Source organism: Epinephelus moara, chromosome 2 (genome assembly GCF_006386435.1).
Source record: "Epinephelus moara isolate mb chromosome 2, YSFRI_EMoa_1.0, whole genome shotgun sequence".
Classification (NCBI taxonomy): Eukaryota; Metazoa; Chordata; class Actinopteri; order Perciformes; family Serranidae; genus Epinephelus; species Epinephelus moara.
In genome coordinates, this window is record NC_065507.1 from 12798991 (window position 1) to 12825484 (window position 26494).

Below are 26494 nucleotides of genomic sequence, written 5' to 3' on the forward strand. Positions count from 1 at the left end.
AATCCTACCTTGTATTCATGCTATTATTCATGCCGCTCACCTACCTGATTCAGTATTTTATTTCACATTACCTGACATAACAGGGACTTGACATGCTTTGGCAACCTGCTGCCTCCTCGAACAGTTCCCAAGACATCATTCAGGGGACCTATTCACCCACCTTTGAAAGCCACTGAGCTGGGGTAAATTTCTGTTGAAAATGAAAGACCTTTGCACACCATTCAGCATAGGCATGTTTGGATAGAGTGAAAAGAGCCAACAAAAGAAGTCTGCCGCTGCTGTGACTGTGCCGCATGATTATGTGACATGACAACACGCTGTGAAACAGATATAGAAGGTTACTAAGGGATTACCTGAGCTGGGAACATCTTGTTTCATCATGTAACACCTAGAAAAGCAGGGGAGCTATTATTTTATTGTGTGTCTTCAGGACAGACTCTCTCACACACACACATGCTTTACCTTCCTGACCTTGTCGGGTACGTAGGTGATTGATTGACAGGTCTGAGCTGTAACCATGGGAACGAGGATGGAGGTGGCACAGCTTGAGAACAGGATGAACACTGAGGACTATAGAAAGCTACAGGGCCTTTTCGTGGTGAGTGTTTATTCATAGGCTCATATTACAACACCTTTAATTCACAGGAGAAATACCTAAAAAAGAGTGTTATAATTAATACTGTATCTCTGTTTGGCAGCACTGCATAGTACCACACCTCCAGGTCTCATAAGAAATGCTTTAGAAAGCAGAGTCTGCAGCACCTTAAAAGAGACTGTTTATCTGTGTGCAGACATTGTGCAATGTCTCCTGTCTCCCACAGGACCCCTCGGGTGCACCGCGCTCCTTGTCCAGAGCTGAATTCATCAATCTGGCTTGGTCATCAGTCGGTCGTGGTTCCAAGGAGGAATATGGCCTCCTGTTTGACAGCGTGGTTGTCACTCAGGAGCACCGTGGCCTCCTCCTGGATATTGACGCAGTGAAGGAAGAGGGACGTGTCGACTGGGGAGGCCTGTGCTCTTTCCTGCTGCTGGAGCTCTCTGATAAAGTGAAGAACACCAGAAGCAGTAGCGTGCCTTGCTGGAAGCCACCGCGCACTTTGACCTGTCCGCATCGGGACCCAGTTCAAAAGGTAAAAAGGTCACCGATCTCTTGGAGGCTTATTAGGAACAGAAGAGTCCGTTATGAGGGTTGGAACATGTTGCCCATTTTAACAAATGATGTATTGCAGCACATTATCTGAAAAACATTTTGACATTGACTGACTGGAGAATCCAAAACTCTGCTGACAGGGTGGAATTCCACATTATTAAACATTGTGCAAGGAAAAGTGCGAAAGTATTAGGGTCTTGCTCATCAAAAAGGCCCACCTCTTTTGAGATAAATGGCTCTGGACTCCTTTAAGTTTAACATCTATCAATTAATATGTAAATGAAGCGGCCAGTATAAAGTGCCTACTGCTGTGGATAAAGTGATGGCTCACCACTTTAATCTTTCAATCCTGAGAATGTCAAAATGTCAGAATGTTGTGTAAGTTGTTTTCCAAATGGCTGGAAGGTTTTGACCCCTATAGCTCAGATCGGTCTTAGAGAGGCAGACAGACTAATGGGGCTTGGTAGACTCTAATTTCAGTTTATAACACTGTCGGTAAAGTGTGGCACAACTCATGCAGGGTAGCGAAAAATATATTTAAAGCTACACTTACTCAACTAGCTGTTGAACAGTGTTTAGTATCTAAAGACCTAATATTTCTCTGAGACTGCCCATTGTTTAGATGGCCCAAAACCCCAAAGTCACAGTAGTTCGAACAATGTCTCATTTGACTGAAAGCCTATTTTTGTGACAACCTGTTCTCCTTAAAACAAATGCCCATTGCTCCAAAGTCCAGTTTTTCCAAAACACATGTGTCATGTCTTGGCTTTAAACACCCACATTTGGTGGCACAAAAGCTGCTTGAAAAATAGCTAAGGGTCGATGAAAAACACCTGGATTCAGTGGCGCAAATGCTGCCAGGAAAGGCTATGAAAAGTTGGTAAAAATGCCCAAGATTGGTAGCCCCAATACCACGGAGAAATGCCGCAAAAGTTTGGTAAATCCACCCGGGATTGGTCGCTTGATCACAGCTGAGAAATGCAGCAAAGGGTCAGTAAAAACAACTAGGTTTGGTGGTTCAACTGCCACTAGGAAACACTGGGAAGTGTTGGTAAAAGCTCCCAAGATCGGTAGCTCGAACACTGCAAAGGGTCAGTAAATCCACGTGGGATCAGTAGCTTGAACAGAGCCTAGAAACACTGCAAAGGCTCAGTAAATCCACCTGGGATCAGTAGCTTGAACAGAGCCTAGAAACACTGCAAAGGCTCAGTAAAAACACCTGGGTTTGGTGGCTAAAATGCCGCTGGGAAACACTGAGAAGGGTCGGTAAAAAAGGCAGCTCGAACGCCTCAAAGGATCGGTAACACCACCAGGGATCGGTAGCTTGAACGCAGCCGAGAAACACTGTGAAGGGTCAGTGAAACAGCCAGCATTGGTGGCTTACACTGCTGAGAAAGTGAAACTAACTGCAGGGAGTGGACTTTTTTGGGGAATCAGGAATTCAGAGCATTAGGCATCTGTTTTGGGATAACAGAATGTCAAACAAATTGGTCCAATGGGACATTTTTCGGACTAATGGAGCTTTGGAATTTTGGGCCTTTGGAACAATGGCATAGCACTTGTCTCTCTGTGTCTGCTAAAATTGTATAGAGGCCGCTCTTTGCTAACATGTTAGTTTAGCTTCTTTTCTACATGTTTTTGGTATGCCACGTATTTTCGCAGTTTCTTGTATTGGTCTTACTGATTAGCTGAAATATACTGGGGTTTTTGGCTAATTGCTAATCTACTGCCATGTAATCTCATTAACAGTAGAATTTCAGCACCTTGCCACCTTTTTACCAGCTTCAGTGAGACTAAAAAATCAAGGGAACTGATTCTAAGTCTCACTAAAACAATTGTGTTATTGGGACAGGCTAGCTTGAAAAGTAGGCTGGATGTTGGCTCTTTATAGCAAAGGCAGCCACACAGACAAGTCAAACTGAGCAGCAACGTGCAGTCAGTTTTAAGAGAAGCCAGCGCTGCTCCATTTGGTACATCTGAGAAAAAAAGTCACTTGAATCTCGTCGTTCCAGTGACTCACCTGCTCTTGATAAATAGGTAATTAGAATAAGTAACGATAAATACATGACATGCCAATCTGAGGGATCCAAAGCCTGCAGTTGGCTGTGGGAGAGTGACCCAGTCTGCAGTAATTACATCAGCAGTACATCTAAGCCCTGACCTCTGTTCTGTACGTATTAATAAACCTCTTCTTTCATTAAAGATATTCAGTGTCTCTTCCTCATCAGACACAGTCAGCTCAGGCATTTTTTTCTGCTGCTCTCAGTTTTTTCTCCTTGAAGCTCAGCCAATAAAATGGCACCATTCATTAATCCTTTTTGTTTTATTGGTTTTAGCACGGGAGAACATGATGCTCTGCTCACTTTAACTCACAGTGAGAGTAAGATGAAGGGTGGAGCTCTTGTTTGATGAAGTCATTATGATAGTGTAGTTTTATGGCAGGAAAGGAAACTATTTATAATATATATAAGGATGTTTTAATCTTCAAGGTTGTCGCCCCCATTTGACTAATTAATGTCACATTAAAACGCTACATGCTGAATCACAGAGAGCTTTAAAGCTGAAGGTCAGTTTCACAAAGTGTAAAGTAAGCAGAGTCTTTCTGTGGCTTTGCGTCGATCCATATATTTGTCCGGGTTAATTGTTGCTGTGTTGTGATGTCCTCTGGTGATCCATATATTTGTCCGGGTTAATTGTTGCTGTGTTGTGATGTCCTCTGGTGCCCCCCCCCAGGTGTTNACGCTACATGCTGAATCACAGAGAGCTTTAAAGCTGAAGGTCAGTTTCACAAAGTGTAAAGTAAGCAGAGTCTTTCTGTGGCTTTGCGCCGATCCATATATTTGTCCGGGTTAATTGTTGCTGTGTTGTGATGTCCTCTGGTGCCCCCCCCCCCAGGTGTTGTACCTGCAGAGTTCAGGTCAATATCTGACCGTGAGCAAAGGAGGAACTGTGGGGCTGCGGGACAGAGAGGACATGTCCCTCCTGCACACACATCGACTGCAAAACAGCACCGTCACACCCAAAGACCTCTGGGTCACAGACATGGTGCTGCTGCACAATGTAAACAAGGTGACATTCACATTTAGAAACACACACACAACAAACAGCTGATCAATCAGTCAAATTATAGATTGGTGTCCTGGTTGTGTTGCCATATCTGGGTCTTGTAGCAGAGCTTACACAACTGAAAAACTGTTTATTAATTATTGATAAATACCCTGTGTTATTAGAGCACAGGTAAACAAGCATTTCATTCAATAAATAAATCATTGATCATTCACACTGGTTAATGGCATCGCAGACATGAAGTCATTGCATAATGCTTAGAAAATAAACATGAATTTTTCAGTAATAAGACCATCAATTATTGATTTACAGTTATACTAATACAGATTTGTGGGTAACTGATATAATACTGTGGCATAACACACGTGAAGATTTTCCAGTTACTGTCAGCATCAATTATCAGTCAGAGGAAATCATTATAGGATCACACTGATGAGTTGAACCGCTGTCTTTCTGCTCCTAATCAACACCTTTCACTCCTCTTCTGTATTCTCAGATAGCCGTTTCTTTCACAAGTAAGGAGGTGTGTTTTTATGACTTACTATCGAAAGTGGAGTTTAGCTGCAAGTATAAACTCCAGGTAAGAGCTACATCGTTCCATTGGTTTTTAGCATTTTCTACCATCACACTCTGGATATTGAGCTTCCAAAGTATTTATAAAATAACCTGAAAAAGCGTAGATGGACATGAGATATAACATTACACACACATAACTTCTTTTCCTCTGTAGGGTTTGAAGTTTACTCCGTGGTGTCTAGACTACTGGGTGGATCCTTCTCAACCGGATCAGGCCGTCCTCACCATAGGAGACATTGGAGGACAGGTGATACAGAATAACAGACTTTTGGCAATAACTGTGTCTGAAAAATGAAATATTTGTATCACGTTAATAACACACATATGATAATATTGTTGAAATAATACAGCTCCTCTTAAATAATTTCTGCTTCTTTCCATTCTTGTTTTGTCCCCCCTCCATCTAGCTTCATTTGTATTTTGAGTGTACCTTAAAGCTTCAGTTAAAAGCTGAGTCTCAATTACACACAGAGTTGCTTCTACTGGCTGCAGTTGAAAATTAGCAAGCTGGCTATCTCTGGCACTTTTGCAGAAATGTTGATTAATGTGCATTGTCCTTATAGATTAAATAAAATAAAGTAAAGCTGGGTGTGGCTACACATTTTGACAAATAAACGCAGGTCCAAATTAGATGCCAGGTCTGGTTGTCATTGGTTCTTTGAATGCCAAAGAATTATCAATTTTTATTACTAATTTATCACTATTTAATACTTATCTTTTATATGAGCCCAGTCCTTGAGTGCGTCTGAATTTCATTGTATGTTTGTACAATGACAATAAAGAAATCTGAAGATGTAAAACCTCTTGTAGCCCACTGGGTTGTTGGCTAACCGCTTGAGATGTTTAAACTTTTGCCAATATGGACATGCTACACATTATTAGCTCAGTTAATTCTCCACACTTCAGTCGTTCAGTTCATTTTACCGTAACTATGAGCACCAAAGTATAATTCATTGAGATTTACAGGCATGATAAACGAGAGGAATGTGTCCATTCCTTGATTATTTATATTCCTCTAGTCCATAAGAGTCCACTAATCAAAAGAATCAAAACAGATTTTCTTCAATTAATCCAAGCTGTGAACAGGTTTTAAGACGTTAAAGAGAGATGTTGTGTTCTCTTTTTTATACAAGAAATATTCATACTGGTTTAAATAAATAATTTGATAGTAGTTCCCATTTTTGCTGAGAGTTTTGTAATTTTATTATTATTATTATTCATTTATTTTAATTTTAATTTAAATTTAATTTAACTTCTTTTTTCTTTTTTCATGTATTTTTAGCATCAATTCTTGTGGCCACAATAATTTTGTGTGTGTGCATGTATGTGTGCTGTCCCAGGTCAGTGCTTTATATTTTACCTCAGCTGAGATCTCTCTGTTTGAGAGACTCAGCCTGCGGATGGACTCAGACTCAGCAGACATCGTCCTGTGGGACGACCTGGTCAAAGGAAAGCATCACTGCTGTTACACTGTGACGCACCGAGCTCACGCACCTGCCTGGGTTAGAAAAGGTAGGAAATACACACATGCTTATAAAAACGTTTACTTAAATGTGCCGTCAGGAAAAAAAAAATCATAGATGAAAACTATAAAGTCTCTTTCTGATGATAGCCCGATGTACAAATGCACACAAGCATGTGTTTGTTGTAGCTTTGTCATTGTTTCCTCCGCTCTCCATTGTCCTGTCTCAATCCACACTTCTCTGGTTACACTACTATTTCATATTGTATGTAGATGAAGCAGAAATAGAAGATGATTTCCAACATGCCAAAGTATCAGAAAGCAAGTTTCATGTTTGCTAATGGGACTCCAAATCCTGCTGCTCGTTCCTGTAACTGTGTTCACATGGGGCTGCAGGTCAGAAATGAGTGGCTCCGATTACAGGGACGCTCACAAACACACACTCTCACCTTAACACCTGCGATGAGAGCCACTGCCTGTGCTGGCTTGCTCACATTTCCATTATCGCTACAATAACGGCTTACGCAACACCATGGAAACGCTTGGGTGTGTCTCTGTCGCTGGTGCGCACACACCGACACACATGCAGCGAGTCCTGAGTCATCCACTTTATAGTCTTGCATAGCCAGACTTTTGACTATTGGCATAAAGTCACGGGCTTGAGGTCTGGCCTCCTGAGACTCCCCCACTTGAGCTCAGCCTGGGTAACAAAGAGGTCGCTTAGTTGTATCTCAATTGCATCATTCGCACAGAGCCCCTCTGAAGAGTCATTGGGCTGTTTGATAATGATTCAGCCGAGGCAGCGCTCTGAGACTAGCTTGGCTGAAAGGGGAGATCCTGATAAAGGGGGAAAACAAGAATAAAGTACATATAAATAACCACAACAAATGGGAAAACAAAGGGAAAACAAAAAAGGGGGAAACAGAGGAGACAGTGCCAAAACATTAAAAGCGTTGCTTAATTGAAATTTCGCAGGCTGTGTGTGCGCATGCATGCAGAACAACAAGAGAGGGTGCACACTAAGGTTTGCTGTGTGTGCGTGTGTATGTGTGTGTGGTGTTTTGAGAGTGTGAGAAAGGAAAGGAGGGAGCTTGTGCGACTGTATATGTGTGTTTGCATACCTCTGGGGTGCTGGTGCTGTTTCTTTTGAAGTTGCCCACCCTGCAGTATGAGTGGGCTGTGTACCATTAGACATGGCTGGTTATCCAGACCTCCAAACCTTCGGGCTCACGGGCCACCAGAGAGAGGAGGGGGAAGGTGGGGAGGGGGGAGGGGAGGAAGGAGGGAGGGAGGGCGGTGGAACCGAGAGGAAAAGTGAGAGGAAATTAGGAGGAAATTGGGATGGACACAGAGCCGAAAGGACAAGGAAGGAGAACTGTGGGAAGTGTGTGTGAGAGAGAAAGGCATTAACATATCTGCATAATGTTGCGATCAAAGAAGTGAAATAGGACATTATGGAAAAACGTCAGCGTGTTGGTAAAATCTCCCAAAATGTGCGCCGATTTGTCGCAGGACAAAAGAGGTTTGCTTTGATGTAAATGACTCTCGCTGTTTAAATTCTAAACTCACAGCAATAAAAGTGTGTCATTACATACAACGCTGGCTAAAGCCGTATGTGTATCTGCATCACAAATAGCTGGATTTATGATTTGTGTGTGTCAGTGAAAGAGAGAAGGCCTCATTAATCAATGATGAGTCATGCAACGCTGTCTGAAAATCCTCTGATCTTTTAATTCACAGGCGGGAGAAAAGACGTGGTGTATGAAATGCAATCAGACGTAATTATTTGGCCTAGCGATGCGGCCGACCTCTGACCTGCGACTGTCACATGCCATCTCGCATCCCGCACTTATTTGTGCAGTATTTGAAAGCTCGGCAGCCTCTAATGGAGACGTGTGGCATCCAATTTAGCTGTTCTCAATCAAAGCGTTAATTGAGACGGATGGTGATGCAAGATCCATTACATTTTCTGTAATACCAGTGAGCAAATCAAACCGGCCCTAATTCTATGCTGTGCTGAGCGCCTGCGGATTGGTTGGTTTACTACACAGCAGGGTTGCGGTCAATGCACATTTAGCACAGACATTTCAGAGTGGATGTCCTTCAGAGTTCTGGTAGTGAAAGCATTTTGGCATGAGAGGGATGAAGTAACTAATGAACAGTGTGTCATCATCAAAATGTGTTGCAATGTTGTTTTTACATTGAATTTGTCGGAGTTTAAACTTATTTATTCCCTCTGCTGGTAACTTCTGCTGCATTATTGCTCCACGCAGAGGGGCTGCTTTGAACCCAGTGGCCTTCATTTAATGATTGTTTCCTTATTTCCTCTCTTAAACTGAGTTTGCATGAGGAAACTTAAAATCAGATCTGTGCAGATAAACATTTTAATTAAGTGGCAGTACTGTTCTCTGTCAAATGGAGACTTTCCCTGTCTCCTATAAATTATGTTTGTATATTGCTAAATTGCTTTCATATTTATGTTGTAGTGACAACTTAATTGCTGCCTGAATTATGCTCAGAGACAATGTGTCTTTGAGTCAATTAAATTAATGTACCATGCTCGATTTGCAAGTAGGTGGTCAGGTTGGATAGAGGCAAAGTGCAGGACTGTGACACCAGAGTTTGCTTCCAGTCTCCTGTGTGTGGTTAGGTTTAGGCAGCAAAAGCACTTTGGTTAAGGTTGGGAAAGGTTGTGATTTTGGTTAAATGTTGATAAAAAAATCTTATAATAGAAAAATAGTGCTGGTGTCACCATGAGTGGATAATGTTTCGAGAATGTCCATATTGCCAGAAAACAACTGAGCAAGTGAACATTTTGTGTCAAATTTTTGCAACTTGCCAGCTATGTTAATTAGCAACATTTTCTCTTTTATATTGATAGAAAACATATTTCGTTCAGCAATACTTTTCCCTCAAAAAACATGTTTGTATATAAGAAAAAAATTGTTGTATAAAAAAAAGCCAATGCAGAAGTGCCAAAAACTGCAGTTCCTTCAATGGCCACTTGAGGCTGGCTCCTAAGGCGAGTCAATCCCCACAAGCCCCCCTTTCATGTGGGCGGGGTTGTTGTCACTCACTGCTCCATCCAGCACTCACTGTATTTCCTCCTTTATCAGTCTGCACCTTGTTTATCGTCCACAGAACGAGGCAGAGTGACCGTCCTCTATTGACCAATCAACAGACTGCAGTGCTCACAGCTCCACCTTTTAGTACCAGATCTGTGTGCTAGGTACCCCAACAGAGGGGGGGGGCAAAAATGGGGACGGTACGGAACGGTTCCATTGGTACCATCCACAACTTTTCACAGTGGGAACAGAAAAAAAGCGTACCGAACTGAACTGAACTGTATCGTACTGCTTGATGGAAACGGAGCTATAGACACCCATGTTAGAACTGGTCTCTATAGCGACTTTCAACATTCATAACAGCTGTATGGGAGGTGAATTTCTATATAACTCACCTGTTTACATCTTATTAAGGCTTAAAGTTGCACATATATAAGGGCGGGGCTGCTTGAGTGACAGGCTGTCTGTGAGGCATCGCTACAGTCTTTGAGTCAGATCCACCACTCACCCTCCACAGCTTCAACTTTTTCTCAAATATGGTCACTTCTGCCTCCAAAAAAACAAGCTTTGTCCATTATTGTATAAAATCTATGATATAAATGTAATTCCTTGGGGACAGAAGTGCCAAGAATACACACATTAACCAGGTGATGTTTACTTTCAGAAGTTGGTTGCAGTTCTACATTTGAAACCAGCTGTCTCACCAGTGCTGATGCATGGTGCATTATTAACAATAGATTTCCAGAGTAAACAGCAACCACAACAAAACAACAATAAAACAAAGGAAAAACGAGACAAAAAGTTAATTAATTTCCCTAACTGTCTGTTTGTATATCTGTTAAACCTAATTTACACTCATTTTCTGATTCTCTCCTGCTCCCTGCAGTGCGTTACCTGGGCTCGCTGGAAGCCTTTATGTCCTGTAGCACCAGACCGCAGAGCAGCATGGTGATCGGCTGGAGGGAAAAGGAAAGCAGGAGTCTACGAGTCACTTCTTTCTTTACAAAGAGGGGTGTGTGGGACATGGACCACCACCATGGACTCAACCTGATAGGTGGGTACCAGTCAGACTTGTAATATTTACTAGTGAATAGTTCATCCTGAAATCCACCATTTGTTGGAGAGGGTGAAGAAAGTGCAAAAAAACTTTCCCCAGAAAAGCTGTACGTGTTTGGTTGGCACGGTGGAAAGGAATCTTTGCTATGCTCACACAAAGGCATAAAGAGGCATCAGAACTATCAAATGATTTTTTTGAAGGAGACTAAAATCAGCATGGTTTACTATAATTAATTGCAGCTAGCGCTTCTGCTAATTTAGGAATCTCTGATTGGTTGCAGCCACAGCAGGTGTGGATCATCAGGTCTTGCTGTGGAACCCTTATGTGACTTCAGAGCCGGTTTGCAGGCTCGTCGGGCACACAAGCCCCATCGCCGCAGTTCAGTTCATGCAGACCAAGCAACAACTGCTCAGCTACTCCAAAGATAAGGTAGGAGTGTGAGTCTGTGTGTCTCTGTGAGCAGCAGCGCTCTGCTAGAGACGATAATGTACTGATAAAGAGCTCTATCACTGTAATATTAATTGTAATACCTTGCAATAATTGCTGCAGAGGAAGGAGGCCACGGTGCAGATGATTGGTAGCCTGTTTCACACTGTTGCCATTATGAGAGCTGGTGTCTCTCAAAATGAGGACCGTATCTTTAAATCCTTCTTCTCTCTGGTGCAAAGAGGATGTTAGTGCTTGTGCTGCTTTTCCTCTCCCCCCTTGTAGCACTGTGCATGTTTGCCTTCTCTTTGGCTTTTCTGAAGATAATGAATATTTTAGAAGTGATTTATGTTCCATCTGCCTTCTGCTCAAACACCATCTGCCATTGCAACAAACTCTGAAAGGCTTTACCTCGGCTTCCTCTGGAAGAGCTCCTGGAACAGCGACAGTCATCTTGTTGTGTGCCGTAAAGCAATATAGCTGAGTCCTTGTGAATTTTGACTAAGTGGCACATTGTGCACAGGCTTCTAGAGTAGCCATTCTTCTTGGCACTTCTTGTATTTGCTCTGTAATTATGATAACGTCTTGTGATATTAATTGGCTTTCATAGTTCTGAAGTACAATGTACTCATAAACTTTCCAGGTCCTGTGTCTATGGGATGTATCTCTTCAGAAGTGTGTTCACCGTCTGGCTGGTGTCTTCCCAAAGACGCAGGAGGACACACACACCATCCTGTTTCTCCACGAGGAGCGTCAACTCCTCTTGCTTTCCTTCAACAGTCTGCTTCTCCTGCTGGAGACCACGAGGGAGGAGAAGCGGACCAGCAGCCATGAGCACCCTGTTACCTGCGTGCTGTATAATAGTCTGTTCAGACAGGTACGCAGGTCAAGTAGCTCCCTGAGACTTTATTTCTTTGATTTTCATCTCTTTAATTGTTAATGCTGATCTTTATACAGACACATATGGCAAGCAGTAGGCAGCCAGTATGGTGTTTTAAACTGAACCGCAATTGACGATGCAATCTCAATTTAGAGTCCATTTATTAGCCACTCCAGAGCTTTCAGCTGTATCACACACTCTTCATCAGTAGATGGAGTTTGCCTACATGTTCAAACATCAACTTTCTTTTAACCATTTAAAGGCTTCCCATCCATTTTGTTTCAAGTTCAAGGTGATCTCTACTCTCCCCCTAAGGGAAATTTGTTTTGCAGCCAGGGTTCAGGTACTCCGGCTTCCTCCCACAGTCCAAAGACATGCAGGTTAATTGGTGACACTAAATTGCCCATGGGTGTGAATGTGAGTGTGAATGGTTGTCTGTCTCTATGTGTCAGCCCTGTGATAGTCTGGCGACCTGTCCCGGGTGTCCCCCGCCTCTCGCCCAATGTCAGCTGGGATAGCTGACATTGGGGACAGCTCCAGCGACCCCCAAGAGGATACGCGTTTACGAAAATGGATGGATGGATGTATAAGTATGTCCTGTGCACCCATTTCAGAATAAAGAGGCAAACTCTTGCTTAAAAATGTAATTTAATTAGATTTAATTCTAAAAAAAAAACTTCACGGGGAACCTATTTGTAACAGTTTGCACATGGGAATTTTTAGGCCCTGATTGGCAGCCAGTTTGAGGGATGATATCATTTAAAAGGTGAAAGGCGTGAGTGCGACAAAGGATTCCTTTATTGCACAGAGCAAATTACAACAAAGCACCAGTAAAGACGACCTACCACCGACAGAAAAGAGAGAAAAATCTGTCAGTAGACAGTATCACGAAAGCTACTCTTCTTTCTTTTCTTATATGTTTTATTTTATGTCGTGATAAGAGTGAAAACATGTTATAGAAGCTATTATGCACAGATATGAATACAGGTGTGCCTTGAGATTTTGGCTTGCCCTTTAGTGTGCCTTGGGCACAAAAGTAAAAACCACTAAATCAACAGAGCCATGGCAGAGAAATGGAAATTCATATCATACCAAGTAGGCTATGAGCAAGAGTGCAAAGTTCAAGTGTGAGAAGAACGTGCGAGGAATACAGCCAGAGTGCTACTGCTATGAAGCGTATCAACAGCACTTGGGATGAAGGACACGTGAAATCTCTTGGTGCTCCTAACAGCTGCCCTGAAACAACGTCCAGAGGGCAAAACGCTTAAATTCATCCATGAGTGGAAGGTCATGGATGAATTTAGCATTAGTCCTTCGAAGGACTGACTGCACACTTTGTTAAGACTTCCAAGTCTGTTCTTACTGGACATATTTAGATTAATAAACCAAAAATTTAAAACAGATTCAATGAAACATCTGTAAAAGAGAGTCATGACCTCAAAAACAATGTAAAAAGACTTCACCTTACTCAGACAAAAGTCTCTGGACCTTTGTCGAGGCAGTATCAACCATGGAATTTCAACGTCTGTTTTCAAGAACAATACCCAAATATTTGTAGCCACCCACCGGGTCAGTGTCAACAGCTTTTTACAACAGATGGCAGTGGGCATGGTGGTGACCTTCTGAAATTAATGACCATGCCTTTTATTTTTGACACATTCAGAAGGAGGAGAGACTCACCACACCGAGTCATCCATCACCGACCCATGATCCCGAACCTCCCCTTCAAGAAGGCCAACAATAACAGAGTCATCAGCAGACTTTAAGATGTGTCTATTTATTCTGGCTGCTGCCACAACTATCAGTGTACACGATGTAAAGAAGGGGGCAGAGACAGCATCCCTTATAGTTTGTTTATGAAGATCATATAAGCTACAGAACAGCTACTAAATGGACCTTACATGAAATTGTTTGTATCACGTAATGTGCTGACTTCATTAAACTTTTTTGGATGCTGCCATGACATTGATGTTTCCTCCTAAATGTATGTGTCATTATTGTGACCTCTTCCATATATTGTTCCCTTTAGCCCTCTCTGTGATGGATTTAAACACCTGACACAAGTTTCTCACACAGTGTAGGAAGTAAGGAAATAGCTAATATATTCAATATGAACATCTTTCATTTTAAAAAGTGCATTCACTCCTGATTTTTTTTTTCTTCACCCTGCTTTTATTCCCACTTGACAGCAGCATTAGTCACATATTTTCCACAGACGTGACTTAGCACTGGAATAAAGTGTAACGAAGTGTGGAGAATTGTTTGGCTTTGTAAGAGTCATTAAAGAATACATCAGTGGAACCTGCCGTGCTCGCAGCACAGACAGGATCAAACTCCTTTTAATGATTGATACCCTTTCTTTCTCGCTCTCTCGCTCTCCCTCTCTGCAGGTAGTTAGCAGTGACTCTGCCTCCTCTGTGATCTGCTGGCTGGCTGACACGGGCCAAAAGGTCAAGCAGTTCTACCGTTGCCACGGCAACGCCGAGATCTCTGCCATGGCCCTGGATGGTACGCAGACCCGGCTGTTTACTGCAGGCGCTGACGGAGAGGTCAAAGTAGGTGGGCACACACACACACACACACACACACACCCTCGTTCAGCTGTGAACCGTCTATTTGTTATGTAAAGATATGGCTAACTAGCTAATTACCACAGCTCTGCACAGCACTCATCTGGCAGTAGGGGCCGGTAACCGCTGCTAACGGCGACACTTGCATTGCAATAGCATAATGCCCACCCTCCTTTGCCCCCCAGGTTAACACCATCAGGTCTGTCAGCACTGTTGACGTTGATAGCATTGTTCACACTGTTAGCACCGTTCGCTGCTAGCACCGTTAGCTGCTACCTGCCAGCCCAGCCACCTCCTTGTTGAGATCTCTGCACACCACTCCAGCTCAGGCTGTGAATCATAGATATACTCTGAATGTCGTATACAGCTCTTTTAACAATGCATGTATTAATGGATATTATTTGTTGTTAACCATGCCACCGCTGTTATGATTGGCATATTGTCATTGTTAAGATAATGTATGTTTGATTACGCCAGATGTGGTTTTACAATAAATACCAACTTTGGCATGACTCTGCAGAAGGGGCAAGTTTCTACATCTTCCAGGAGGAGGCACTGTAGACCTTTGGTAATGTGTTCCCTTCCACAGCATTTACCAACCACTTATCTTTTTTTAATCTTTTAAAGATAAAAAACAAACACAACATTTACTGCATTATGTGTTGTAAAATCATATTAGTTGTATCACATTTGCATATGTATCAGGCAGCTGTACTGGTGTGACAGTCTTATGTCAGTATCTGTACAGCCACAAGAGTGGCATACCAGTCTCACGTGCTACCTCAAGAAATTGTATGTGTCAGTGAAAAATTATTGACATGTCTGTGAAGGCTGGCGTATTTGTAATCAACAGTGACGCACCACGAAGATATCAGCACATGCCTCTCAAACAGAAGTGGCACACCAGCAGCCACTCTTTGATCTCTGTGCTACTGTATGCTTTTGAATCAGCGAGATAGTGTGTTTGGTTATGCATGTTGACACCATGCATAATGAGTGTTTGTTCACATTTTTCCATTTTAGAAAACAGTTATAGCCTCCTCTGTCTGTACCCTCTCTAATTATGTGTGTGCATATGCAAGCATGTGTGTCTTCTCTGGGCAGAATCGTGTCGAGCACAGCTTTTTTTTTTTCCTGTGAGTTTCAAATTTGGTTGGTATTCCAAACAAGTGGTGCCCTGCGACTGTATTTGCACTCCACATTCAAGCACTGCATAATGACTCCAAGCTCGGTGCAATTGTTCTCGACAGATGAGTAAAATAATTATGCATATTATAATCAATATAATCAACCACATCAGCTCTCTGACCCCATGAGCCCTTGTGAGGATGCAGCCATGTGCATCCTGTGCATGTGCAAGCAGTGTCAGGTATACACTCACAGTGCCATTTGAAACAAGTACACAAGTCGTCCTCAGCAGAAGAAGCAGGCACCCCTTGGGCCAAATTGGAACAAGATGCATCATCTCGCCAATTTTCATCAACACTGAACCTGTGGTGTAGCAGTTAGGGCCATTCAGAATTTGAAATTTTGACCTTTTAATTACAGCGTTCCCATTGGGCCAATCAGTGTTTCTTTGTTAAATGCCACAACACGCACAGATCCGAACTGCGTCATCATCCAAGATTGGACATGCAGTGTGAAATACTACCTGAGCTGCCATGTTTGATTGATGTACAGTAGGATAGTGACTTGATCATGTGTGTCCTCACATAGGCGGCCAAATATTCTGATTTCAAAACATCTTGATTTCACTTTTTGAAAATAACAAGCAGTTGGATGTCTCCCAGGTGTAAACACAATTGTTACTATTTCTGTTACCGCTTTGTTTCCCAGACAAGAAAATATTGGGAATGTTAGGAGAGTGACACATACAGTTTGTATGGAAACATGAAGGTGACATATTGGGTGGTGTTCTCTTTTGACATTAACCTTTGCTTTTAATGGAGCTGTATATGATATTCAGAGCATCTATTATTAAAGCCCAGTTCAGACCAATGATTTGCAACAATACAAAACTGTTATGGAGAGAGAAAAGTTGCAGCGGTGTGAACTGGCCGGTCTGAGCTCGACATCAGCGCAAAGGAGAGAGAGTTGTTGCATAGAGATGATACACCATCTTGCATTAGTGTGAATCAACAGGTCTTTGGAATGTTGCAGAATGGTGCGTTGCAAGAAGTTGCCTGTTTCAACTCATCGCGTCACGAATCTTTGGTCTGAATGGGCTTTAGAGTCTGAGCTGGGATTTTCTGCACGCAGCTCTCAACATGAAGATGACTGAGCCAGTGGCTAATTGCTTACAGTGTGAGCAGTAGCTACTAACAATGGCAACAGTGCTGAGAGCTAAACTTGTAAACCAAGGGGTATCAGTGGTAACTGCTGTCTGTGTTCAGTGCAGAGCTGCAGTGATTAGCTAATCTGTGGGATATACACACAGGGACTCAGGCGCACTCACATGCCTGCACAGCTGAATTGGCTTCAAGAAACTCGGATTACAACATGTGACTTCACTCTCTGCTCAGGACATTGTAACTCCCTTATATTTCTACATAGCAAATAGATTGCTGCTATATGAATGCTCTTAATGTTCTATACAGAACCTTTAAAGCCCAGTTCAGACCAAAGATTTGCGACGAGACAAGTTGAAACAGGCAACTACTTGCAATGCGCCATTTTGCAATGTTCTAAAAACCTGACGTTCACACCAATGCAACTAGATGAGACGGTGTATCATCTCTATGCAACGACTCCACTCTGTTTGCAGCTTTTCAGGCTTATTTTGTGGCTGAATATTATTTGTAGCTTCTTAACATATGAATAAGGATAATGATAGTGAGATACTGGCTACAGTTGTATTTGTAGTAGTGATGAAACGGCAAAAAACAGAAACAACACAAGCATCAGATGGACTGTATTCATAATCAATATACCACAATAATATAACCACCGTCCCACACCAGGATCACATAAGGCTGGAAGCAGAGGGCTCAGCGTGGACGGAGCACCTGCCACAGCAAGCACCATCTATGGTCATTTTAACTTGACCAGTGGACTTTACTACAAGCCGACTGGCTGTTGAAACAGATGCTTTACCTTCTAAAACCAGCCACAGGTGATTTGACCAGCTGAGTTGCAGGTGACACAATCAGCCGGCTTGAGTCGAGCTCAGATCGGCCAGTTCACACCGCAGCAACTTTTCTCTGCAACGTTCTGAAATGGTTGCGTCTCATCGAGAATTGTTGGTCTGAACTGGGCTTAAGGTTCAAGTTCCATGTGATCCAATATATGATTGCTTTCCCACAAATGAATGACAGCAACAATATGGTTAGATGGTTCTTTGTTTTTGTTATCGTTCAGTCAGACTGGCTACATGGCTAAGCTAGCTACAGCTATTTTAGCTAAGGCTAAATATTAAATCATTTTATAACCAGTGGTAGAAAACCACTGCCCATAGGCTAACAGACACATGGACAAGAGTAACTCAGCGTATTTATTTCGGGGGCATTTGTAAAACAATTCACCAATGACGGTATATTGATAATCGCTGCACAAATGCCCTCTTGTCACTATGGTTGATAAAACAAGGAAGGGCCCTCTAGGGTGCCTTCCTCGTGGATAAAATACAACAAAGAACACGGAAGTTTGGATGTCAACACACATAGGGAACGTGACTTCATTGCAAACACTTGTTTGCTGCTATATCAATGACCTGAATGCCACATACAGCACCTTTAAATGAAGCACATTTAGTGTTGTGATAGTGCTTTGAGTGTTATTTGTGCTGCAGGTGTGGGACTTCAATGGCCGCTGCCTCCACAGAATGAATGCCGGCCTGGGTCGGGCTGTGGAGATCTCACAGGTCCTGCTGCTGAAGAGGAGTATACTGGTGATGGGCTGGGAGAGGTACTTAAGATGTGTGCATTTACGTGTGGTTACTTACCCTGTGTGTCACTCAAATATTGGATACAACACCAAATGTGTGATGCTGAAAAACTTCAACTGTGTACAAATTTAAGACCCAGGTGAGCATAATGAGTTTTGATGCAGTAGCACCCTGATAGACTGTGTATGTTTGCACACTGTGTATGAAAGAGACTGCACCTGTCAAAGAGTCACAATGAATATGTGTGTATGTGAGAAATACCGTGTGTGTGTGTGTGCGTGTTTCTGTCCTCTCCTGCTCCCTCTGCCTGCCAACGACTCAGAGCCAACCAGACATCTGGACTCTAACGAGTATCGCTACCTCACATTTGTGTGTTTCTATGTGTGTGTCTGTGTGTGTGTGTGAGAGAGAGTGAGTGTGTTTCTTTTTATACCCACATCACATCTGCTCTTCATCTTCATCTTCATCATTTCACACCCAGTGAGCTGAACTCAGCAGTGTGCTATCATCAAGTTATACGACTCCCTCTTTCTCTCTCTTCTCCACATGCGCACACCAACTCACACACACTGTCTTGCTCTCTGGGGTGTCACAGCGGTAAAGAGAACATAGACGACAGATCAGCAGCAGTAAAAGAAAATACTGCCGTTATGACTTTCATCACTCATATCATTTCCTGTTTCTTCACATCCACCTAGACCACAGTTTAATCCATAGTGCTGTGTCGCATGGTATCTAATTCAAAGTCTGATTGCCTTCTGCTGCTCATACAATCTCATGCGGGCTGAAATATCCCCATCCAACTGATACACACATTCCTCAGTTTGAAACAACAATGCATTATCTTTTTTTCAGTTCACGTACACTACCTGCACAACAAGAACAAACAAGAAAAGAAAAGTGCTGTCATGAGATGTAACAAAAGACTACACAAGTAGAACATATAGCAGGTGTGCTGAAATCCCTGTTTCACATGCATGGTGTCTGTTGGTCACTGTGGTGTATGAGCACAGCTTCCATGTTTATTTCAAACACTGACCTGATGCAGAGCTGAAGCAAAGCTTGAATCTGTTGCAGGGAAAATATGATTTATACTAAAATAATCACACACATCATCCCAATGATGCATTAGAAAATAAAATGTATTACATAATCTGCTAAATACAGTATCTGCTGGTAATAATCTGTCTCACTTAAAATTGTCCAAAATATGAGGAAATGTGAACAGTTCATTTTAGAGTAGAAAATCTGAAAGTTCTTAGCCCAGGTTTAAAATGTCTAATCTCACAATGTGCATGTTGTGCTACTACTACTTCTTCTACTACTACTACTATTACTGCTAATGCAATTACTTGAATTTCTACAGCTACAGCTACAGCTACGATATTGCTATTACTCCGACTGCTCCTGGTAGGCCTGCTACATCTACTACTGCTACTATTACGTTGCTGCTCCTGCTACAGCTATTACTATTACTACTACTACGACTGCTTTGACTATGGGGCAGCTGTGGCTCAGAGGTGGAGCGGGTCTTCCACTAATGGAAAGATCTGCAGTTTGATCCCTGGCTCCTCCAGTCCACATGTTGAAGTATCCTCGGGCAAGATACTGAAGCCCAAATTGCTCCCAATGGCAGTTTCATTATGTGTGTAATGCACTATGCAGACGGGGTTAGTTTTGCATGGGCACGTGGGGTAATGTCACTTTACCACAGGATGTTGGTAATATTAATGGCCAATTCGCACGGGATAAGAAATATCAGTAAAACTACCACAAGTGGGAGGGGTAAATCCATTCACGTACCGCCGTCCCCTCCTGTCGTCATGTGCGTATGACGTTGCTTCCTGTGCGTACCACACTCGAACACACTTGAATCGTGTTCGTCGTAGGCCCACAGTACCTGAGGTTTCACACGGACTTGTCCGACTGTTAAGTGCAAAACTGAGTGCTTCTTCAAGAGCCTCCATGCTTGAAATTCCGCGAAAAACCACGTGTAAACAGGATACGACGAAATATCTACACACATACTTACTGCTGGTCTATTTGCACGGGATTAGTATTACCTGAGGTAATTTCCCGGGACAGAAGGTAAAAGTCGCGGTAATCTTTACTGACATCGTACGGTAATGATAACTGACATGGCACATTCGGACGGGACTAAAATCTCTGGTAATTATTACTTTACCCCACATACCTATGTAAAACTAATCCCGTCTGAATAGGGCTTAAGAGTGTGTGAATGGTTACTGAGTAGCAGGTGGAGCCATTTGTGGTAGCCTTAGCCACCAGTGCATGAACGTGTGTGTGAATGGATGAATTTGACGTAGTGTAAAAGCATTTTGAGTGGCCTGGAAGACTAGAAAAGTGCAGTCCATTTGCCAACTGTTACTTCTAGGTCTACTATCACTATTACTATTACTATAACTGTTACTGGTAGGCCTACTACATCTAGGCTACTACTGCTATGTTGCTGCCACAGCTACTGCTACTACTACCACTTCTTCTGCTATTACTGCAGCTGCTACCGTTAGTACTACTGTTCCAATTACTCCCACTGCTGCTGGTAATACGTACGACTATTACTGCTTGTACAACTGCTGCTGCTACAATTACCATTACTCCTACTGCTCCTGGTACTACTACCATTCCCACAGCTACTACTACAATCACAGCAGCTGACACTGCTACTGGTACATCTTCTTCAATTACGACTACTGCGAAAACTAATATTACTACCATTACTACGACTACCACCACCACTACTACTATATCAGGTATCTTCTACTAATATTACTATTACTAATACTGCTGCTGCCACCACTACTACTATTACAGCTACTAATACTGGTGTTGTTACCACTACTACTATGACTGCTTTTGCTATTTCTGCTACAGCTACTATTACCATTACTCCTGCTGCCACTGGTACTACTACCACTCCTACCACTACAACTGACACTGCTAACACTGCTACTGGTACATCCTCTTCCATTACAACTACTGTTACTGCCACCAAAACTAATATTACTACTACTATTGTAACAGATATCTTCTGCTAATATTACTATTACTAATACTGCCACTGCCATCACTACTATTACAGCTACTTATACTGGTGTTACTACTACTACTGGTATTAAGGATAATAACAGCAATGTTTAAGATTAAAACAGATCACTTATTCATACACCAACATATACTGTAAAGAAAGTCTATGAAGTCTGTGTATGTATCACACCTTTTATACCTTTTATACCTTCCCTCCCTCTCTGTGTCTCTCTGTAGGATGTTAACAGTTTTCCGACTGCATTCCTTCTCGCAGTCTTTTGTCGAACCGTCAGAGTGGAAGGGAGGCGTTCAGCATCGCAGTGATGTGCTCTGTGCTGCATTCCAGCCTCCACAGACTCTGGTCACAGGTGTGTGTGTGTGTGTGTGTGTGTGTACATGATCGGCACTTTTGATACTGACAGGAAAACTAAAAAGACAGAGTAAATTTAAAGATGGCACACTGTTTACCAACACACTTTGTTAAGTAACTGACTTATTGTGANGCTCTGTGCTGCATTCCAGCCTCCACAGACTCTGGTCACAGGTGTGTGTGTGTGTGTGTGTGTGTGTGTGTGTGTGTGTGTGTGTGTACATGATTGGCACTTTTGATACTGACAGGAAAACTAAAAAGACAGAGTAAATTTAAAGATGACACACTGTTTACCAACACACTTTGTTAAGTAACTGACTTATTGTGAGTGCTTTGTTAACTTAGATTTTAACCGAAGTGTACCAAATGACGCAAGGATGCACGTGTGTGTGTGCTCCTGTGTGCCTGTGTGTTCCCTCCTCCCTGTAACACTTTTATGACTTAAATTAAGAGTGAGGGCTCCTGCAGAGGAAGGAAAGAGAGGAAAAATAAAGAGTAAGACTAAGAAATAAAAATGAATTAAAAAAATAACTGGGGGCAGTTATTTGCTGATTAAAGTAAGTGGTGTTGTTATCAAAGGACTGGTGCGCTGCACGTCTCTCCCTGTTGGAAACAGCTCTGTATTTTCATGTGTGCCTGTGCACGTGTGCGGGCAGAGACTTATTATATTTTAGCCTTCACACTCAAAAGCGCAACTGTGTTTGCACGTGTGCTTTTACAGCCTTTGCAGACCTATGAGTGCGCACTGCAGCTGTGTTTGTTTGCACCCTGCATTTTATCATTTTCAGTAACATTTCAACAACATTCACATTATATATACAGTAAAAAAAACAGTTATAAGTGGATTAAAAATGATCTAATTAGAAACACCCTGTCTGTTTTTTGCACATCTGCCAGAGCCTTTTAAGTCAGAGTTCTTCCCTGCTGTCCTTTGTTCACCACACTGCAGACAGATACAGTATATTAGATGCTTTTAGCAGTTTATTTCATAAATCAGTATTTCCCTCCTCAGAGGAGCAACACTCTTTTCCTTTTTTCCTACTCCGAGCTGACATTTGCTTCCACCACAGGCCAAAACCTTTACATGTCAGAGCCCATTAATTGGCAAGTTCTGTCCTAATTAAATTCTTAATTAGAGCCGTATTAAAGGCAGGTGAACTGAAAAGGTCAAGCAGTATATATGATTAAAAAAAAAGCACGTACAGTACTCAGCACTCACACTCCTCTAATAAGAGAGAGATCAAGATGTATTTCCAATAAAAACGCTACAAACACTTCCTCCTAGTTGTGTGTGTGTGTGTGTTTGTGCAGCAGCGAGAGAAAGAGAGGTAAAATAACCATGACTAAGCACTACCCACAGAGAGCTGGGAGGGACAATTACTCAGACCAACAAATTTCTTTTTTTGTCGGACCAGCAGGGGTGGGTGTTTTTTGTGTCTATATTTATTACCTCACCGAGGGTATTCCTTGAGTCAAAGTGTTGGGGGAAAAAAGATAAAATCATACATTGCTGAAAATTATCCAGAATTACCATCAAAATGATCAGGCAAGTGATCAGCGCATGGATTCAGTGGTGTGAAATGCAAATGACTCACACATGTAAAATCAGTAGTAGTCCTAAAATCGTAGCGGCGCTTATTAAAATGCAGAAACGCTGGGCCCCTCTGGCTAATGGTGGAGCAGACGAGGAGGGTTTTCTCTTCTTTCAATCATTCTATTTCTTTAATTCATCCACTTCTGAGCTCATACAAACTTTGGAGCCAGTCTCCAAAAGTTTGTGCGCATGATTTTTACGGGTTTTTTTTGTTGTTGTTTCTTTTTGGTTTGGTTGGTATGATTTTGTGGATTTTGGCGTTTAACCCTGTGGCGATTCATCTGGTTTGCCAAGCTGTCACATCCAGCTACTCAAGACTCACATTTGCCATTAACCAAAGACACAAAGTTACATAAAAATCAAGAGAAGACAGGCAGAATGTCCCAGTCTGTGAAGGTCTTTAGTATGCAAAGATGGGATACTTTAAAATACCATCAAGGCGCCTCATCACATCCTCAGATTTTTCTGCCTGGGGGATTGAACTGGCAATCCTCCAGTCACTGGTCCACTTCTATAACCATCAAACTACAAACACTCTGCACCCAATTTGCCCCAGTATGCTCTTCAGTTTGTGAAGTTGTATCACTTTGGCTCACACACACTAAAAGTTCAGTTTCAGTTTACCTGCAGCCTGAGCGTGCAGAGCGCAGACATAAACTGCAGACCCTCTCTGGCCTTCTGGGACGCGTCAACCCCAGAGATAAGTATAGAGAGCGATAAAGTGAGGGATGGAGGTGGAAAGGTAGATAAGAGTGGGTGTTCTCGAAGCAGGAGGGAGAAATGGTTTGGAAGGAAATGAATAGCTGGAGCTGGAACAAAAGCGCAATTCAGGAGCTACTTTGTGAACTTGGAAACTTCTTCAAAGTTCGCTCCCCAATTTCTTTGTCGGTGTGTTCGTCTCCTCTCTCTGTCTGCTTCTTCTCTTTTTTCCCCCAGTCTCTAAGTGACACTCCCCGTTCACTCCTGTTTATTTTTTACCTCATCTCCCTAGTTAGCCTGCTGAATTTCTTTCCAACACACACACACACATGCAGCCAAATGCTGCACCCGCCACCTCCTATTTAATCCAAATGGCCAATTTAAATTATGTTTATTAGAACTCTCACAGTGGGAATGAAGGGAAATGAGACATAGTGCTTTCTGTCTTTAAAGCATATGTGTGTGTGTGTGTGTGTGTGTGTGTTTGTGTGTGTGTGTGTTATAAGGCTGCAGAGGTGGGGGTTTGTATATGCTAGAAAGAGAGAATTATGTACGTCGGTGTGTTTGAAGGTGTGTTTATTTGCGTAGCTGTCTGAAATGTGACAGCGTGGTTGCATTTTCGGGCTTAAAGCGAATCACTGAATCCTTTTATTAATAGTTGATGCAAGACATTGACAAAACAAAAGCTGTGATTGAATCTTTTGCAGTTTTCCAGCGAGAAATCCCCCTTTATCTGTGATTTATTTCTCAAACTCCGATGAATACAAATGTTTCACCTCAGTCTAAGCAGCACTCTACCTGATCTTTGGCTTATGATTTCATAAAAAGAGACAAAAGATGATTGTTTATGAAGACTTTATGGGTGCCAAACCTGTGATCCTGCAGTTTTTGTAAAGGTTTTCAGAGGTTCTGGTAGACAAAAAAAATTATGAAATGATGTAATTCATTCATAAATTCCTCCTACGCTTTAATATTATAAACGTATTGTGCTCTTATTCTCTGGCCTTTGGGCAAATGTGAAAGAAAGATGAATCACAGTCACGTCCCGATTCCCAACGTCTCCACACTTATCCACTCGCACACCATAAAGCCAAAGGTGGATGTGAGCTATCGCCGTGTTATTTTCTGCATTAACTATTTTTACTAATTCTTTCTTGCCCAAATCCTTCGAGCACAAAGACGGTGTCTAAAAGCGATGACGCATTAGTTTCAGTTGCCAGCGTATTTCTTCAGGGTTGCAGTGAGTAATGCTGTTCTCACATCAAAGCATGCGTGCTGCCAAATAATGTGTTAGTTATGTGCCAAGTGAAAGCAGCAGTGGCATCAAGGCCACCAGTGACAAAAGTCAATTTAAAGTTCTGTTGGACACACACATACTCAGGACTAAGTGTGTGTGCGTGTGTGTTTTTATGTGTGTTCATGCATCTGTTTGTTTGTGTCTCAAGTTGAATCAAGTTGCAGCAGAAACATTTGGCTGATGTGGGACTGAAGCCTCCTCATCCATATTCAGAGTCTTTGCTAGGTTCCGCTTGGCTTCTCACACACAGACACTGTCAAACACACACACACACACACACACACACCCAGCAGGGTACATGTACACAGGGGTCCTGTGTACCTCCCTCAGTCACAACCCCCCTCCCCTTTCCAGTCTTCCTTCTTTCCTCAGATCCCATAATCCTCCATGGCTGAACACCTTCCAAGCGACCGTGGACCAAGTTGTCTGAACTTTGATGGACAGCCAAAAATGTTTTAGAAATGGAAATGTGAGCGTAGACATCAGAACACTGAATGACAGCAAGGACATCTTTTTCAAGCAGAGGATGTTCTGATTTATATGTACCATATATTTAAAATTGCGTTCTTGACAAGTTAGTGAGTCAAAGGGGAAGATGTTTAAAGTCTTTGGAGGCCCTGGAGGGAGCTGCGTGATGTCCGATAATGTCCTCAAGTGATGTCACTTGAGTCAGCGTCTATTAGGTCTGGGTGTGGTTGTGAGCTTACCAGACTGCCTGTCGCATTCTTAGGGTTTCAAATATGGCAACCTGTTCAGTTATCTGTCGGCATCCTTTAGCATCTGTATGAGATATACTGGGCTGTCAGCTGACTCCAGTGTAAACCCATCTGTGGCATTTAGGTAGTAGAAAGAGCTAGAAAGTCCGAGTCGGGAGGGTGGGTGCCGTGGTGGGTAGGTCAAACAATCACAGGACTTTCACCCAGGAGACCGCTGTTTGTGTCCTGTGTGAAATGTGGATTTTGTAGTTAAGACGTAGGTCTTGTGACATACATACTCGTTCACTTAATTAAAGGAGCAGTGGAGGGATTTAGTGCCATCTATTGGTGAGGATTGCAGACTGCAACCAGTTGAAACTTCTCCTGGTTAGAACTGCTTCACTTTTCCTTGTTCAGGACGTTTTTACTGGGAGCTGAATTATCCGCATTATCCGTCTCCTCCTGTCCAAAACAAATGGACCTGGTGATTTAAACTGGTAAAACACTTCTTGTTGCAGAGGGGCTGCTAGTTACGTTGGCTGACACAAAAATGAGAATGGCCCTATCTAGAGCCAGTGCTGGGTTTGTCCATTCTGGGCTACTGCAGAAACATGGCAGTGCAATATGGCGATCTCCATGGATGACAATCTGCTCCC

General features: G+C 42.5%; 1 protein-coding gene across 3 annotated transcripts in view; it reads left to right on the plus strand.

Moving 5' to 3' along the window:
• Nucleotides 1-26494, plus strand: part of LOC126406060 (WD repeat-containing protein 49-like) — a 39210-nt gene that overhangs the window by 2836 nt on the left and 9880 nt on the right. For all 3 annotated transcript variants that reach the window (XM_050070194.1, XM_050070201.1, XM_050070209.1), the window contains 12 exons: nt 488-598; nt 822-1130; nt 4046-4219; nt 4713-4796; nt 4947-5039; nt 6133-6304; nt 10206-10373; nt 10657-10805; nt 11446-11679; nt 14073-14237; nt 18040-18155; nt 21421-21551. In XM_050070194.1, the coding sequence (XP_049926151.1) occupies nt 518-598; nt 822-1130; nt 4046-4219; nt 4713-4796; nt 4947-5039; nt 6133-6304; nt 10206-10373; nt 10657-10805; nt 11446-11679; nt 14073-14237; nt 18040-18155; nt 21421-21551 (1876 nt within the window). In that variant the 5' untranslated portion in view covers nt 488-517. The remainder of the gene's footprint in view (nt 1-487; nt 599-821; nt 1131-4045; nt 4220-4712; nt 4797-4946; nt 5040-6132; nt 6305-10205; nt 10374-10656; nt 10806-11445; nt 11680-14072; nt 14238-18039; nt 18156-21420; nt 21552-26494) is intronic.